The 17,465-nt window shown below is 44.2% G+C and overlaps 3 protein-coding genes across 3 annotated transcripts; 1 reads left to right on the top strand and 2 right to left on the bottom strand.

Moving 5' to 3' along the window:
• Positions 1-548: 548 nt before the first annotated feature.
• Positions 549-4,910, bottom strand: cd68 (CD68 molecule). Its single transcript, XM_061764210.1, has 6 exons — positions 4,808-4,910; positions 3,691-4,145; positions 2,960-3,079; positions 2,000-2,066; positions 1,276-1,449; positions 549-1,205 (listed from the first exon to the last, which is right to left on the bottom strand). The coding sequence occupies exons 1-6, from the start codon at positions 4,848-4,850 to the stop codon at positions 1,066-1,068; spliced, it is 999 nt and encodes a 332-aa protein (XP_061620194.1). The 5' UTR covers positions 4,851-4,910; the 3' UTR covers positions 549-1,065.
• An 876-nt stretch (positions 4,911-5,786) lies between these two features.
• On the top strand, positions 5,787-7,698 carry ing2 (inhibitor of growth family, member 2). Its single transcript, XM_061764212.1, has 2 exons — positions 5,787-6,087; positions 6,788-7,698. The coding sequence occupies exons 1-2, from the start codon at positions 5,943-5,945 to the stop codon at positions 7,519-7,521; spliced, it is 879 nt and encodes a 292-aa protein (XP_061620196.1). The 5' UTR covers positions 5,787-5,942; the 3' UTR covers positions 7,522-7,698.
• Positions 7,699-14,671: 6,973 nt separating this feature from the next.
• rwdd (RWD domain containing 4) lies at positions 14,672-16,894 on the bottom strand. The gene is made up of 7 exons (XM_061764211.1): positions 16,693-16,894; positions 16,432-16,512; positions 15,942-16,051; positions 15,715-15,865; positions 15,531-15,639; positions 15,213-15,369; positions 14,672-15,101 (listed from the first exon to the last, which is right to left on the bottom strand). Exons 1-6 carry the CDS (start codon positions 16,714-16,716, stop codon positions 15,224-15,226), a joined length of 621 nt encoding a protein of 206 aa, XP_061620195.1. The 5' UTR covers positions 16,717-16,894; the 3' UTR covers positions 14,672-15,101; positions 15,213-15,223.
• Between the last annotated feature and the right edge of the window lie 571 nt (positions 16,895-17,465).

Raw genomic sequence — 17,465 nt, 5'->3', positions numbered from 1 at the left:
AGAAGTCAGAAAAATGACCTTTGCATGTATTTTTTTGCTAAACATATTTTGCCATTTCATGCACTGTTTATTTTTGTGAGAAATGCTCCCAGCTTCAGGCTAGCTCGTCAAATCCCAATTTAAATGAACGGCATTAATCCAGTCCAGTCCCACAACACAACATTTTCATAAAAATATACAGTACTGCATAAACATTACATGATAAAACATCCATTTTCTGAATTTAAAATAAAAAAACAGTTTTTGACCACACTTCCATCAAAGGTATCCGAAAAACAATTCACCTCATTAATAATTTTGCCCATGTATCAACTAAAAAAAGATATATTTTAAAAATAATTTTGATTATAGCTTATGGCAAACTAATACCCCCCATTCACCACCTCTAGAAAATTATATTTTAATGTAGAAATTAGGCACAAATTTGACTTCTGAAAAATATTTTCCCATGTGTTTAATGAATCTATACAATGGATGAGTACAGTAATGTACTTTTCTACCATATTCTAATTGAGATGTCCTTGTACTACAATTAACTTGGACAAACATTACAAATGGATCAATCTTTAATGGCATAAAGACTTGGACAAAACAGCATGGACATAAAAATCCCTCATTAAACTCAATGCAACTCGTCACATTTGAAAAGACACTTTAATACAACATACATACAGCATGTGCATTCATCAGCAGGAAGCAACATCCACTTAATCGGCGCTCCGACTTAATTCATAGAATGAATGCATTCACAACCTCACCGCGGATTACAATTATTGATTAGGACAATATTGCAGGAATAGCATCGCTTAAAGCAACCCTGGCCCATCCCTTTTAGTGGATTCATCGTAAAAAAAATCTATGAGGCTGTGGAGGAACCACTCGAAGGAACACTTATGGGGGGGGGGGGGAACAAAAAAAAAACATTTGAAAAACAACTTAATGTGTAACTTAATGCAAACATTGGGCATACATACATTGGGCAAGTCGATCAGGATTTTATACAGGGATGGGTCGGTGGGTGATGAAGACCCACACATTTCTGGGGCTCCGCCTTGGCGGAGGGCCTCACAGGGACTGGTAGCCATCCGTCCTCCTCTTGCGGCCCAGCAGGTACACCACGACCACCACCAAGATGAGCACCAGCAATGTCACGCCCACCCCGATGGCCACTCTGTAATCGGGCTGGTCTGCCGCGCAGTGGTCGGCTGAAATGATTGCCAAATGTTACAAGCATGTCAACCCCCACCCAAAAAAACAATCCAGGGGGCTACTTACTGACACCAAACTCCTCACTCTTGGTCAGATTGAAGGCCTGCATCCGATCATCCTTGACGTCCAGATACAATCCGTTCCCCATGTAAACTGATTCGCTCCTGCACGAGTACGAGTGGCCGATCTTCGCAGGGAAGGCGCGCAACGACTGGTTGTTGGCGGCGTAGTGTCCGCCGGCTGCAAAAAAAAATTGTTGCCATGTTTCCTAGTAAGAACTAAGAAAATAAACCACCAACTATTCTTTTTAAAAAGAGACTAGCAACAAATTCAGGCACTTTTTGCGGCTTTTTTTTTTTTTTTAGTATTTTCAATCATGGAAGCAACACTTCATTTACACACCGAACTACATGATGCAATGAGGGCTGCTAGGTGTTGCAAATTTTCCGACCCCTAACACAATTAAAAAAAAAAAAAAAAGCGACTCGCTACGAAGCTTATCACTTTTTGTGGCGTTATTGGAGACCATGATGATTTATTATTGTAAAGATTGAATTCAGCACGAAGCGAGGGTTACTCTGTGTTAAACACTTGACTTTTTTCCCCCCCCAAAAGTCACGAGCAACAAATCGAGACACTTTTTCTGGGGAATTTCATCGCAGGAACGCTCACAAAAATGTTACTACATTTTCACCTGTGGAGGCAGAACTTCATCCCTTCACTTCATCAGTCCCCTTAAAGTGTTTTGACCAGATGACACCTAAGCGTGACATGCAAAAAGTGGCTTTACCTGTGCTTAAGGGGTAGACGAGGCTGAACAACAACGCGTTAGCGTAGGCGAGGTTTTCTTCAGCGCTCTGAGGAAATACAAACAAAAATTAAAGAAAAGGCATGTTGGAACGCAATTCTTATTTGCAATGTCAACAAATCAGTCTGGGTCATTCACGGTGTTTGTGTGGGTGAGGCACTGAGTGATCCAGGTCACATGCTCTGACACACGCAGACACAAAACGGAACAAAAAAAAAAACGGGCTCGTCAAGTCCACTTCCCCTTTTGAACAATTTTTCTCCCGTGACAGCTTGCATATGAAAACCGCATGACCTCGATCAGCCAGGAAAAGTGCTATGACAGATAAATAAAAACAGGGAAACTATTTCTATTCCTTTATCTGTTGTGCCAAGTTATCAAAACGGGTATTGTGTATATTTGTATATCCATGACAAATATGGATTTTTTTTAAGGCCAATGCCAATTGTGATGTTTGGCAAAGCAAAATTCTGATCACCGATTAAACGGCAGATTATTTTTAAATATATATAATGCATAAAACAACTTTTCTTTGGGACCCTCGATACTTACAATAAAGATGTGAATCACAGGCACACCATTTGAAAGTTCTATAATACTTTGTCCTTTAGCATTTAACTTTAATACAGAGAGAAAAATCACCCAAAATCTGATGATTTCTTTGCACATTAGTGAGCACTTTTTAAAAATGTTTGAATGTCTATCTTTGTCTTATGTTTTAATACATACATTTATATTTTAAAAAAAATATAATTGGACAGGCCCTACTTTTGTACTTAAGTACACTTTACGTTGTGTACTTTATTTATTTATTTTTTTTGTTTTACTTCAGTTAAGGAGTTGAATCAGTCTAATGTTGACCAGTCTTTTTATACACTAGTAGCTGTACTTCTACGCAAGTACACGGGGGGAGTTGTTTTGCCGGCTCAGAGAGAAGCCCACCTTGTTGAAAATGAAGGTGATGAAACCCTCCTGGAAGACCAGCGTGAGGTTGGCCCTGTTCTCCTGACATTTCCCGACAGCTTGGGTTTTATTGGGCTGCACGATGAACGTCCCACTGGCCTGGAAAGGGAATTAAAAAATAAATAAATAAATAAATAAATAAATAAAACTGTCTTGTAAGGGAATTAAATAAAAATACTTTGTAACATTTTCACATCTGTACTTTTTTTTGAATATACAGTGGTGCCTTGAGATGAGAGTTTGATTTGTTCCATGACCACCCTAGTTAAAAAAAAATACCATCATGCGTTTTTCATGAGAAAAACAGCTCTCTATAATATTGCACTTTACGAAAACAATGGCGTGTAACATTCATGACATAATTAAACAACTGAAAAGAATTAAACAATTCTTGTCACAATTTCTCCTTCAATGTACTTTGTGCAGCTCACGCTGGCGTTGTTGTTCTTCGCAGAGGATAAAGCATATATGCCTGTGAGGATTATGATACTGGCTTTCTGTGTGTGTTGGTTGTTTATAGGCTAACACTCCCACATAGATGCTAATTGTTAGCCTGTGTGCCTCTGGAGTTTCCTATTGTTTATTAGCATTCGGGTAGCAAGAGGCTATGCATTCTATTTTACAAAAACACTTTAAGGATATTTTCTAGTCAGATACTTCTACCCGAATATTGGTGTTAGGCACTTTATACAAGAGTGAAGTAAAAGTACCTTTGGTGTCACGAGTCGGATCTGCAGGGCCACGCGGGCCTTCAGGCAAACGGCTTTGCCCTTCATCAGGCGGTAGTCTCCCGCACTCAAGTCGCTGGGCGGCGTGGGCTTGGGTGCGGTGGTGGTTGGTGTGGCGGTCATTTTGGTGGAGGGGACAGGGGTGGTCGTAGCGTTGGTTGCTGTGGGAACATCACCGGTCGTGAAGTGGGTCGTCGGGGGCACGGGACCGGTCGTAGTGTTGGTTGTTCTAGAACCATTACTGGTCGTCACGTGGGTTGTTGGGGGCAGGGGACCGGTCGTAGCATTGGTTGTTGCGGGGACAGGACGGGTCGTTACGATGGGGGCCGGGGTCGCGGGCGCGGGAGTCGTTTGGTTGCCGGAAGGTTCCGGTTCGCTTGTGGAAAAGAATTCTTTTGCGGGAGTCACAGTCGCAGGGGGTTGATCTTGAGCCAGTGCTTCGATAGAAAAGACAAGAGAAGAAAGCCAGGGGGGGGGGGGGGGGTCACGGCGGGGTACTCTGCTTATGACCGACTTCCATTTCTACAGCCCAGATGTAACCCAAATTTGTATGGAAGTCCAAATTGTAAATAAACACAATGGACGTTAAGTATAAAACAATCAGGGCAGAGATAGGTGCTAATAGAAGTTTATCCCCCTCAAAATACCTTCACCAATGTATTAATTACAGTCAGAACATATTTTAAAAGTACCTAGACTCGGAAAACTTCAAAAATTTCGCACGGCGGTAGCTGAACGTTTCTTGGGCAATGTGACGACTCTCAAAACGTCATCACCACGCTCAAGATTTCGATGTCGAGGAATCAATCAAGTGACTTTTGTGTCCAATTGGCCTGATAACGTGGCAAGAGTACAAAAGTCCACCAAGCATTTAGGACAAATCCGAACACGTTGTTGTAAGGCAAAACAAACGACATTCCAAACTTTTGGAGTCCAGTATTCCGTATTTAGAAAGCTTTAAAAACTCTTTTTTTTTGTTAGTGCATACGTCCTACAGTACGTAAAACGAGAAGGAAATCAGTGGATCCCCTCCTCCCAAAAATATACTTAAAGCAAGACCAGAGTATTTAAAAAAAACAATGTCCGTGCAAGCAATTACCTGAAAAAACGCAGCAAAAAAGTATTGTGAGTGAACTTTTCATGGCGACAGGTGCAGTTTGAAGCTTCTCGGAGACGACGAAGGACGGAATGACGCCTCGGTCCTACGACGAGTCAAGCATCTTAAATAAACATGCAGTGTGACCGGAAGCGCGCGATGGAAGTCAAAATAAAACGCCAATTTCATCACTTCTACCGCTCTAAATTCAAACCCTCGACGCGTATGTGTTGTCGCGCTGTTTCACGACTAAAGCTCTAATCGAGGGCAAAACGAGCCAAAGTCGAAGGATTTTAACGAAAAATGTCCACCACCCTGACTCTTATTTTGAAATCCACCGCCAGAAGTGGTCGGTGCGAATTGTCTCGAAATGCTGACTTCATGGCGGCAAGGGAAACGAAACTAGCCACATTCAGCAAGGAGAGGTCGTGGCCGTTTATAGAAAGGGAAACTTAACTAGATGTAACACCGCATGGCAACAGTAATACTTTAGAGCCAGCTGGTAATATACAAAGGAGAATTAGGGCCACGCTTAAAAGAAAAACATAAAACGACGAGTTTAAAGCTAAAGTTGTCTATTTGAGATAAAAGCCAGAAAACATATTTTTTTTTAAAGCTCAATATACTGCATAATACATGCACTATTAAGACTACTTGGAAAAAATGTGGAACATACAGTAGAGGTTTAGCGCTTTAAAAAATTAATCTCTCGGTGTATAATTTTAATAACAGAATTGACTTCTTAAATTTAGCGCCTGGTTCAAGAAACTGCAAACTAATGAAATACTGTCAAATATGGACGGTGTCACTACTATTGTTTGTCCGTCACGCAATAATAATAAAAACAAAACAATGTTTTTCCACATGCAAATGAGCCCCCCTCTCGACCAATCGCGACGCTGCGTTTCCCCATTGGCCCCGCCCTCGAGACGACATCGGAGGGGGAAGAAACCGTCCAACGCCAATCATAGGAAATACTCACGCATGCGCACTAGTGGGAGTTTTGTTTGAAGTGAACTGCTGCCTGGAACTGCCCTTACGAGCTCGCAAAGTCGTGCGGCAATTGAATCGAATCCCCACAATTCCGCACATTTCTCCCCCCGGCGATCCCACCGCGCCTCGATGCATCGTCGGGACAATGTTAGGCCACCACTACCCGAATGCTGACAAGTCACAACAACTGGCCAACTACGTGGAGGATTATCTGGAATGCGTGGAGTCCCTGCCTTTGGACATACAAAGGAATGTTTCTGTGCTCCGGGAAATCGACGCAAAGTATCAAGGTAACGTGATCTCCGATGCGTGTTTGCGACAGTTTGTGCGTCTGCCTCGTTTCCCCATCCCTCGCGCCAAACTCCATTGGAAAAGGAAGACATTTGTCTCCATTTCTTCGCGCTAACAAACACAAGCCTGTGATCCTACGTTATTCGATGTCCGCGGTGGTTACTGTGGTTAAGCTACGACGTTCGGCGTCATTTTATGGTAGAACCTAACACAATGTGCTGGGTAAACTGGCACTTCCATTGTGGTGCTCCGTGGACTGTGCTAGTGTGCTTTGTAGAAGCCAGAAGAGCTTTTCTTCCATGGCCCGCCCCCGTCACGTGATCTCCCGCTAATCGTCATTTCCGGCGGAGGCGGAGCTTGGGCGGGTTGTTGCGACACCCTCACTTTTTTGACACACTCCAATAGTGGATGTTTCAATGCGCGCTCCTTTGGCGGTGAAAGGCTTGGATTCCTACACTTTGTCGCACTCGCAGGTGATGTGGGAGTTCTAACACCCACACACACCGAAGAGGTGGCACTTTTAATGCCCACGCTTTTGTTGCACCCTTCACAGGATGTGGAAGTCGACTCCCACACCTTTCCTGCGTTTTTTGCATAAGCAGTACACTACCAATCTCACCCAATAAACTTTTGTCGGCCTTCTTGTTCTCCACATTGCCACTTGTGAGGTAACTAAGTGATTTGTATTCCTGTTTGCAGAAGTGCTGAAGGAGGTGGATGAAGTCTTTGAGAAGTACAAGGCTGAGCAGGATGGCGCCCAGCGAAAGTGCCTGCAGGTCCAGCTGCAACGGGCGCTCATCATCAGCCAAGAGCTGGGCGACGAGAAGATCCACGTGGTGACCCAGATGACCGAGTTGGTGGAGAACCGCTCGCGCCAGATGGACTCCCATTCCCTGTGCCTCCAGGAGCCCTGCAATCCCGAACGGGTGGCGACGGAGCGGCGCGCGAACGTCCAGGAGCCCCCCGCCGCCGCCGCAGCAGCCGTAGCTGCCCCGGCCGCCGTCGAACGTGCCTCGGGCCGCCGGCCGCGACGCCAGCGTAACAGCGAGAGCCGAGACTCCAGCCACCCGTCCGCCAACGGTTTTGTTGCGGACGATGCGGTGGAGGAGCCGCCCGCCCCCCTTCCCAGAGAGAAGAAGTCCAAGTCCACCAAGAAGAAGAAGCGCAAGTCCAAGCAGGAGCGAGACGCTTCGCCGGTGGATTTCGCCATCGACCCCAATGAGCCCACCTATTGTTTGTGCGAGCAGGTGTCGTACGGTGAAATGATCGGCTGCGACAACGACCAGTGCCCCATCGAATGGTTCCACTTCTCCTGCGTAGGGCTGACCTACAAACCTAAGGGCAAGTGGTACTGTCCTAAATGCAGGGGAGACAACGAAAAGACCATGGACAAAAGTTTGGACAAGAACAGAAAAGACCGCCGGTCCAGGTAGTGACCCACCGGCTAATTCATCGGAGTACAATGTTGAGAGCACAATCGAACTTGCATCAGAAGCCACTTATGAGGACATGTTGTGCTGTGACATCTTCATCGAGCTATTTGTTTCAGTGAGAAGTTTCTTTATTTTTGACGTATAAAAAAAGTAATAAAACTAAAGCATCTTCGTTTAGTAGCAGTCTCTCTTCATTGTGGAACAGCTACATTGGCAACTTTAGCCATGTTCAGCCTTTTTGAGTGGTGGGCCTGTCAGAACCTGTACTGGCCCGTATTCATGACGTAATACGTTAATTTTCAAATAATAAAAAAAAAATTAGCTTGATCGATTGAAGTAAAAAAAAAAAAAAAAGCAAGAATCTGTTTGATTTCATTGTATTTATGAAATTTGTACTGGCCCATTCGGCATCTCGAAGGTACATGGTGGGTAGCACACATTGCCGTACATGTCGAAACCTAAAAGGTTTCAATCGCCACTTGAAACGAGTATAACCATAAGTATAAACAACATCGAAAACGGATGGATCCAGTCGCCATCTTTTGTTGCAGAAAGAAAAACAGGACAACCAGGTTTTCAATTGGTGATGTGCCTTGATGACAACAATTACCGGGGGTACGCCTTGACGACAAAGTGCGATGTCGACGCTTCATGACAAAGACTGACGATGTCACCCACTGGCGCCCTTTGGTTGGCCTAGTCCGGAGACGTAAAAAAAAAAGGGTTTGTGATCGTAGAGAACCCCCTGCCCACCCAAAAAAACTCAAGAGCGCTAATTTTCGGACATATTTTCCCCCTAGAAAGAAACCAAAGATGAGCAGTGAGAGTGCCACACTTGGGCCAGGAAATGACATCCTCACCCTTGAGAAGATTCAACATGGCATTAAGGATTTTTTTGCCCAACGGGGGATGCTTGGCGAAGATGTGAAAAGTCGTCGGGCAGGCCAGGTAATGATTGCGGCTTACATCATGATAGTGTCCCGCTGCCAAATGGTGGTTCGCCATCCGAGCCCCTGCTATACTGTATAGTCTTAAGTATTCATTTTAACTGTCGCGTCGCATACTGTACAGGTAAGTGCAAATTTAGTTGCGTGCCTTCAGTGTAGTACCACAAAATGTCAGACAGTACTGGTCTACTGATACAGATGCAGCATTATTAAGTCTTCAGTCTAATATAGTTCAGTACCACATTTTGATGTTTTATGCCTTTGATTTTTGTCACACACTCTTAGCATGTATTGCTGCTCCGTGTGTATTCGGGTAGAAGCTGTTTGACGTTACCATAACTGCTCATTTTTGCATTAAGCTAGCATACTTTCATTCGACAAAATATGGTTTGGTTGAACATTTAGTTTTTTAAATACACAATGTTTAACTCTCATACTTTATTTTGGAGTTTTACAGTAAAGCTCAACACGGAGACAGCTTGAAGCAAGCATGCTTTGCCACTAATTTGTTATGTCATATGTACCCCTGTCATATTGGAATAAAAGTGTACAACCTTTTCGTAACCTCACGGGGGCGGTGGCATAGCGAAGTGAAATTGTACATTTCATAACCTCTAGATGGCGGCATAAATTTATAAAACGTGAAAGTCCTTTTCATCTTCGCACTATTGACTTTAGACAATTTTTTTGGGTGAAAAAATGCGCATTATACACGAGAAATTACAGTAAGTGTTGTAATGTATTTAGAGTGTTAAATATTACATTCTCTCTATAGCCCCACTTATTGTGGGTGGATCCCGCAATATATGATGGCGCACTGTACACAAAGTGAATTATACACGCAAGGGTCTGCATGCCAATCAGATGTTTGCTTTTCTACTCTAGAATATGACTTACAGCCTCAAGGACGACGCTAAAGATGCCAAGATCAACAATATCATCAAGAGCATTGTGGAAAAAAGCACCCTCGACGTTGCCAACTTGAGGCAGCTGATCACCCTCTGGGACAAGGAGGAGCGGGCCATGTCCGACTCCTCCATCGACGAGTCGTCATATGGTGTGGCCACCCAGCAGAAGATCAAGCAACACCTCAAGGATTTTTTCTCTGAGCGGCTAATGATCGCCGAGCAGGAAGAGGGTACGCGCGCCGGTGCCACATCGGCATTAAGGATATTTGCTCGAACGAGCGCCATAAAGAAGACTCGAGACTTGTCTACTTTAGATATTGAGGAAGAGGATGATACCGGTATCTTTGAGGAGGAATTGAGTGCCTACACAGATGAGCAACATACTCACCTGGATGACTTTTCTCAAACATTAGATGACTCACTTACTCCCTCTTCGACGACCTCCACCTCACCCACTTCCTTAATTGACAAGGCCAAAGATTTGCTTGGCCAAGTGTTTACCCCCGTTGTTGACAGCATTGATATAGCCGGCAAAACAATTGTCGAAAAATTGAAGTCGACTTTAGAGAAAACAATCGGGCCTCTGCGTTTGAACAGAGAGACAGTGGAGGAACCCTGTGTCTCAGAGAGAGAGTCAGCTCACAGCCTTTCGCCCACACCAGAGGAAAAGTGGGTACCCGATTTGGCCACTTTTTTCTCATCAGTTACTTCCCCAAGCGCGAGTGACAGCAAAGATGAGCGACTGCTAGACCAAGACATCTTGGATCAAGAGCCAACAGAGGATACACGTCACACTACTGGGTTGTTGGAAGGAACAGATTGGTCTCGACTTAGGGATGCAGAAACTGACAATCAGGCCACTTCTGTAAAATCAGTACAGGTCTTATGTGTTCCTGACAAACTAGAAAACCACAGTGAACTGACGCTCTATGACGATCCTATAGGGATTTCAGCAGAATCGCTTGAGAGCCCAAGTACAACAAGTAACCTGGATAATGACATGGTTGTTTTATCACGGTGTCAGCAAGATTCCCCACAGCGTCGATCATCCATAGTCCCTCCTTTTGAGAGCAACAAGTCACCAGAAGACATGGAAGAAAATAGGACTTTATCAGATGGGGAAGCCGGTCGTGATCTTGAGTTGCCAGAAGACTGGATCGCAAAGAGGTCATTGTCTGAAGCAGTAACTGCTGATCTTGAGTTGCCAGAAGACTGTATAGCAAAGAGGTCATCGTCTGAAGCAGTAACTGCTGATCTTGAGTTGCCAGAAGACAGCGTAGGAAAGAGGTCATCGTCTGAAGCAGTAACTGCTGATCTCGAGTTGCCAGAAGACAGGGTAGCAAAGAGGTCATCGTCTGAAGCAGTAACTGCTGATCTCGAGTTGCCAGAAGACAGGGTAGCAAAGAGGTCATCGTCTGAAGCAGTAACTGCTGATCTCGAGTTGCCAGAAGACAGGGTAGCAAAGAGGTCATCGTCTGAAGCAGTAACTGCTGATCTCGAGTTGCCAGAAGACAGGGTAGCAAAGAGGTCATCATCTGAAGCAGTAACTGCTGATCTCGAGTTGCCAGAAGACAGGGTAGCAAAGAGGTCATCATCTGAAGCAGTAACTGCTGATCTCGAGTTGCCAGAAGACAGGGTAGCAAAGAGGTGTTCATCTGAAGCAGTAACTGCTGATCTCGAGTTGCCAGAAGACAGGGTAGCAAAGAGGTCATCGTCTGAAGCAGTAACTGCTGATCTCGAGTTGCCAGAAGACAGGTTAGCAAAGAGGTGTTCATCAGAAGCAGTTGATGCTGATCTTGAGTTGCCAGAAGACAGGGTAGCAAAGAGGCCTTCATTAGAAGAAGTAGACGTTGACCTGATGTTCCCAGAAGATGAAGTAGCAAAGAGGTCTTCATCAGAAGCACTAGATGCTGATCTTATGTGGCCACAGGACAGTTTTATAAAGAGACATTCACCAGAAGCAGTAGAGGGCGATCTTAAGTTGCCAGAGGACCAGGTAGCAAAGAGGCATTCACCAGAAGTAGTAGTAGATGCTGGCCTTCAGTGGCCAGAGGACACGATAAAAAAGAGGTCTTCATCAGAAGCACTAGATGCTTATCTTAAGTTGCCTGAAGACCAGGTAGAAGAGAGACTTTCACAGGAAGAAGCAGTGGATGCTCATCTCGAGTGGCCTGACCACTGGGTAGAAAATAAGTCTTGGTCAGAAAAGGTAGATAATGATCCTAAGTGGCAAGAAGACCTGCTAGAAAAGAAGACTTCTTTGGAACTAGTAGATGGTGATCTTGAGTGGCAAGAAGACACAAAAGCAAAGAGGCCTTCATTAGAGTTAGTAGATACTGATCCTCAGTGGCCAGAAGATCAGGTAGCAAAAAAGCCTTCATTAGAACTAGTAGTAGATGCTGATCTTAACGGGCCAGAAGTCAACGTTGCAAAGACGTCTTCATCAGAAGCAGTAGCTATTGATACTCAGTGGTCAGAAGATAGGGTTGCAAAGAAGCCTTCATTAGAATTAATAATAAATACTGACCTTAAGTCGCCAGAAGACAGGCTATCAGAGTGGCCTTCATCCCAAGCAGTAGTAGACGCTGACTCTCAATTGTCTGAAGACCTGGAAGTAGAACTGGATGCTGCCCTTCAGTTGTTTGATGTTAAGAGGCCTTCAGAAGAAGCAGTAGCAGATGCTGACTCTCAACTGCCCGAAGACCAGGAAGTAAGGAAGCCTCTACTGGAAGTAATAGTAGATGCTGTAGTTCAGTTGTTTGATGTTAAGAGGCCGTCAGTAGAAGTAGTAAAAGATGCCGATGCTATATTTTCAGAAGACAGGGTATTGGAGATGTCTTCATATGAAACAGAAGTCGAGCTTGACACAAAATTGTCCGAAGACATGGTATCCAATACTCCTCCAGCCAAAGCTAATTTGGACCGTTTGTTAGCAGAGGTTCAACATGAATTGTCAGAAGACAGGCTATCTTGGAAGTCTTTATCTGAAGCAGAAGTAGGGTTTGTTCCTAAATTGTCCGAAGACAGGGTATCTTGGAAGTCTTTATCTGACGAAGAAGTAGGGGTTGTTCCAAAATTGGCCGAAGACAGGGTATCTTGGAAGTCTTTATCTGACGCAGAAGTAGGGGTTGTTCCAAAATTGGCCAAAGACAGGGTATCTCAGAAGTCTTTATCTGAAGCAGAAGTAGGGGTTGTTCCTAAATTTTCCGAAGACAGGGTATCTCGGAAGACTTTATCTGAAGCAGAAGTAGGGGTTGTTCCGAAATTTTCCGAAGACAGGGTATCTCAGAAGTCTTTATCTGAAGCAGAAGTAGGGATTGTTCCCAAATTTTCCGAAGACAGGGTATCTCGGAAGTCTTTATCTGAAGAAGAAGTAGGGATTGTTCCTAAATTGGCCGAAGACAGGGTATCTCTGAAGTCTTTATCTGAAGCAGAAGTAGGGTTTGTTCCTAAATTGGCCGAAGACAGGGTATCTCGGAAGTCTTTATCTGAAGCAGAAGTAGGGGTTGTTCCTAAATTGGCCGAAGACAGGGTATCTCTGAAGTCTTTATCTGAAGCAGAAGTAGGGTTTTTTCCTAAATTGGCCGAAGACGGGGTATCTCGGAAGTCTCTATCAGAAGCAGAAGTAGGGGTTTTTCCTAAATTGGCCGAAGACAGGGTATCTCGGAAGTCTTTATCTGGAGCAGAAATAGGGGTTGTTCATAAATTGTCCGAAGACAGGGTATCAAAGAGGTCTTCAATGAAAGCAGCGATAGACGCTCATAAATTGTCAGAAGACAGGGTATCAAGGAGGTCTTCATCCAAAGAGGCAGTACATGTCTATAAATTGTCTGAAGACAGGATCTCAAGGAGGTCTTCATCAAAAGCAGGAGATGTTGTCTCTAAATTGTCAGAGGACAGGATATCAAGGTCTTCGTCTAGGACAACAATCGATGCCTCTAAATTGTCAGAAGACAGGAGATCTTCATCAAAAGTAGTGGGAGAAGTTGAGCTTAAATTGTCCAAAGATATGATATCCAGGAAGTCAGAAACAGTGGTAGGGATTGATATAAAATTGTCAGAGCAAGAACTTTCATCCGGAGCAACAACAGACCTTGATAAGACACCACCGGTAGAACTTCAATCCAGGATATCCCTTTGGAAGAGGTGGAAAATAAGGCGTCCAAGGAAGATACAACCAATTCTGGAGAACTGTCCCAGTGCCATCCTAGACTGTATTGGAGGCAAACCAGCTATTATTAGGCCCATTTTCAAAAAAGTCACATCAATGTGGAAGACTCACTATGGCCGGAGAAAGAGCAAGAGGGTGAAAACGAACGGCGACAGAAAAGGCGAGAGACCTCTCCATGAAAATGTCTCAGACGAAGGGGCAGCGGCCTCTGTTGCCTCATCGATCATATCAGTCGAGTTACCGCCGAGTGACAGTGCGGAGGAACAGTGCACAAGGACCGAATCCACACAGTCAGTGGAGGACGTCCATGACATCCATAGCTTCTTTGAGAACATGTTTAAAAAGGAGTTTTCCAAAAGGTTAGAAAAATCTCTTAAAAGGGGTCTCTTGGACGTCGTCAATGATTACGTCCCTGAAAGAGCTTCCCAAGACTCCTTAGATAAACCAAAGTCGAAGCAGTAGCAGACCTTAAGAAAAGATCCCCTCAGTTTTAGTGGAGGATTTTCACGTTAACAAGGACTATAATTGACAGTCCGCTGACTATACTGATGTAAAGTACCACATATTTATGCACTAATTACAATAAAAACAGAATTTCATACATTAGTTGTTTTCTTAGCTTTGCTGATGAGTTGACTCAAGTCATGACATTGCCATGTTTACCAGTGTTGAACCTTGGGTGTGTTTTTGCTACATCGGCAGGGGATGTGGGTATTAAAACACCCGCACTTTGCTGTAGCCTGGGGGTAAGTGGTTGTTTCAACATGCGTCACTTGGTGAAAGGTTTTGACAACCATACTTTTCATCGCAACCCACGGTGGATGTGGTTGTTTTGACAGCCACACTTTTCCCACAAAAAAAGAACATTTTCAGGAAAAACTTTTCAACACCCACATTTCTTCCTAGCTGTGGTAGACCCAGACTTCGCCCAGTGAGCGTTTTCAACACCCCCAGTTTTCTCTGCAAAGGGGTTTCATATTTACGTTTGTTTTGCCACGACTGCACAAGAAGCTACCCCATTATTTTCACCAAACGTTCCCCCTATTGTTGCACAATGGGCGGGTATTCTACACCTTCAATATCACACACACCAATCAAAGAAAAATTTACTATAAAGCCACATCTCCCGAAAAGGTCCCTCCAAATTGGGTTTTATTTGAAGAGACTATCTAAAAAAAAAAAAACACGGTCAAACAGAAATAAGGAAATAGTAAAGTCAAATTTGATGGAATTGTTTGCCAGTGAGTCTCATGATACTACAAACAATCCATTTGTAAGGCGACTCCTTCAAGTTCCAGGCAGTGAGAGTTGATACTTTTATAAACAGAGCAGACCCTTTTCTTGGCTTTTGGGGATGTTTTCAAGTAACCCTGATGAAACACTGAACACATTGCACTGAAATGTTTTGCCTCCCTTTTGGTTGCCCTGGATTCCACTTTTCTGGAGGTCGGCAGCGGCCGAGGTGAATGCAAAGCCGTCGCGCTCTAATTCAAAACGGCAGCGACGCGGAAGCTCTGTGGCCTAATCGTCCTCTTTGCCTCCCGTTTTACTCAGCTGCAACACAAAACGGAGAAGAAAAAACGACAATGAAACAACTCAAGTGACTGGGAAATATTGTATTTTGTTTTTGCTGAAGATTGTGTTCTGATGTTTTTTGCTACTTACATGCTGGATGTTCATCGTAACAACGGGGGAAAAAACAAGATGAGACAAAAAAATGAATTGCACTTCATGTTTAAAATCACATGAATGAACGTTGGAATTGTACGTACTTTAATGACGTCAATCCAGTTCCAACCTCTTGGCAGCTCCCCTTTGTTATCTGAAAGCGGGATCAAAACCAACTTCAAGATTTGAGGGGAAATAAATATTTAATCCCGAGGTGAATTTTTAAGGTTGCGCCACTTCAATTCAGCAGGGGATCAAATCATTATTTCCGCCCACTGTACGTCTCTGACCCAAAGTCCTGGAATTGCGCCCCACCTGTCCGATTGATGAGCCTCCTCTTCTGCGCTTTGGTGAGCTGCTCCTTCCTCTCCTTCTTTTTGGCTTCTGTGGAATTCGGCGTCGCTTCGCCGCTGGACGTTAAAGTCTGACGACAGTGGGAAGGGAGCGGTCAGTGCCAAAGCATACACTTCCGACCCGCTACAACTAACTTTAAACGAACCACGGCGGTGACCACGGGTCGGTGGTTCTCCATCAGGGCTTCTTGGTTCTCCTTGGCCCACTCGAACAGGGTGTACGTCATTGCGTCGCCCAGATTCGTCTCCACTTGTTCCTCCAGCTTGGACAGGATGAGCTGCTTGGTTTCCATAGCGCTGACAAGGGAGAGTCATTTTTATTATTATTATTTTTTTTTTTTAAACCGACAATTTGGCTGCTTGGGCAACTTACATTCGGTTGTTAAAAAAGCCATCCAGGGAGATTTGGGGACCGGTCTCGGGGTACGTCTCGGGCCACGCAATGTCCAAGATGAATGCTTTAGAGTCCTGCAGGTCTCCTATCTGTTGACATATTGATTTTAATACCAACAAGCAGTTCCAAAGGTTTGAACACCCCCAGTTTTGCCAGCACCTGTGGAAATCTTTGGCTGTGGAAGGTATGGGCTTTTCAACCAAACGTTCAGCGGCAGCCAAAAGTTTAAAGTTTTTTGTTGCACGTAAGGAGTGTTAAGTGATTTTCCCAGCCGAAGGCTTTGACGCGCACAACCCGCAAATGCGACAAAAATGTGGAAACACCCACAATTTCCCCAGTAAAGGGGTTTGTTACACATTGGGGTTGTGTAGGTCTCCTATCCGTTGATGCATTTGTTTAAAAATCCAACGTGACATGATTGCTGCTCTTCTGTAATATGCCACAATCAAAAGAATATGTAATTACTCACCCGTAATTGAAAGGAAACCGGACTAAGTTCTTTAAAACACTCGTCGCCCTCGTAGATGGAGCGAAGAGCCTCCAACTCCATCTAAAAACAAGCGGAATATTCACAAGACTGCCACAGTACAACGGTGTACTTATTTGACCCCCCCCCCCCCCAAAAAAAAACATATATATTAAAAAAAACTGATCCCAGCAGTTTCCACACAGTAGCGTTAGCGTGTTAGCATTTCGCAGCTAACAACATTATCGTCCGTTCATGCCCTACCTCTTGATCCTCATTCGCTGTCATGATTTCGCTGTCGTTTGGCCGTGGGGTACTCTCTCCGCGGAGCTAATCCCTCACCATAAGGAAGCCATGTGTGTCGTTAAAAGGCGAGAGTGCAGCACATCTTGTGCTGCAACTTGAGCAAGCTAACTTGACATTTCCACGCATGCGCAGTGGAGCAATCCTCTTCTTGCTCATCGACGGTTGTCAATCCAGTTCAACGCGCATTTACCGCCACCCAATGGACAGGAGTGGCAAGGACGGTAATTCTAAATAGTTAAACCATGCAAGTAATAAAGACTACACTATAACATTTAATTTACTGCTTATAATAAATAACATTTTATTTTGTTAAGGTAAAAACTTCCTTTCTGGATTTTTTTGAGGGGCATTCAGTATCAAATTATAAATTCAAGAACCACTTTTTCCAGAAAAAGTTTCCAACACCCACACTTTTGCCACATTCGTGTACGATTTGGGCGTTTCAAGAGCCACGTTTTTGTGAAACGTTACCAAACGTATCGATGAGTTTATGGACTGATGCAAGGGAAAGGGATGAATCTGTAACATAAAATGTCAGAACTTTGGAAATCATGTTCAGTCCCACTTATGTCACCGTTAGGAAGAAAACTCTGACAGATTGGCCAAATATGGTCAATGTTTGACACGATTAGAAATCAGCCCACACGGGAATGACTCAATCGGCGAAAAGTAAGAAAAGTGGATTGTCCAAAATGACATCATAGTGGGTTATATAAATCCGTATTTTGCTC

This window comes from Phyllopteryx taeniolatus, chromosome 23, assembly GCF_024500385.1.
Source record: "Phyllopteryx taeniolatus isolate TA_2022b chromosome 23, UOR_Ptae_1.2, whole genome shotgun sequence".
Classification (NCBI taxonomy): Eukaryota; Metazoa; Chordata; class Actinopteri; order Syngnathiformes; family Syngnathidae; genus Phyllopteryx; species Phyllopteryx taeniolatus.
Note: the sequence above shows the minus strand (reverse complement) of the source record. Positions and strands in the feature narration are given on the sequence as shown.

Bases quoted from the DNA above. Each gene is read 5' to 3' on its own strand.
- rwdd (XM_061764211.1), bottom strand. From the start codon at position 16,716: ATGACAGCGAATGAGGATCAAGAG. The intron at 15,866-15,941 runs GTAAGTTGCCCA...CTCCCTTGTCAG, and splicing joins GGCTTTTTTAACAACCGAAT to CGCTATGGAAACCAAGCAGC. The intron at 15,370-15,530 runs GTGGGGCGCAAT...TCCCGCTTTCAG, and splicing joins GAGGCTCATCAATCGGACAG to ATAACAAAGGGGAGCTGCCA.
- cd68 (XM_061764210.1), bottom strand. From the start codon at position 4,850: ATGAAAAGTTCACTCACAATACTTTTTTGCTGCGTTTTTTCAG. The intron at 3,080-3,690 runs GTACTTTTACTT...TTCCCTTTCCAG, and splicing joins TCCGACTCGTGACACCAAAG to GCCAGTGGGACGTTCATCGT. The intron at 1,450-1,999 runs GTAAAGCCACTT...TTTTTTTTGCAG, and splicing joins CGTCTACCCCTTAAGCACAG to CCGGCGGACACTACGCCGCC.
- ing2 (XM_061764212.1), top strand. From the start codon at position 5,943: ATGTTAGGCCACCACTACCCGAATGCTGACAAGTCACAACAACTGGCC. The intron at 6,088-6,787 runs GTAACGTGATCT...TCCTGTTTGCAG, and splicing joins AATCGACGCAAAGTATCAAG to AAGTGCTGAAGGAGGTGGAT.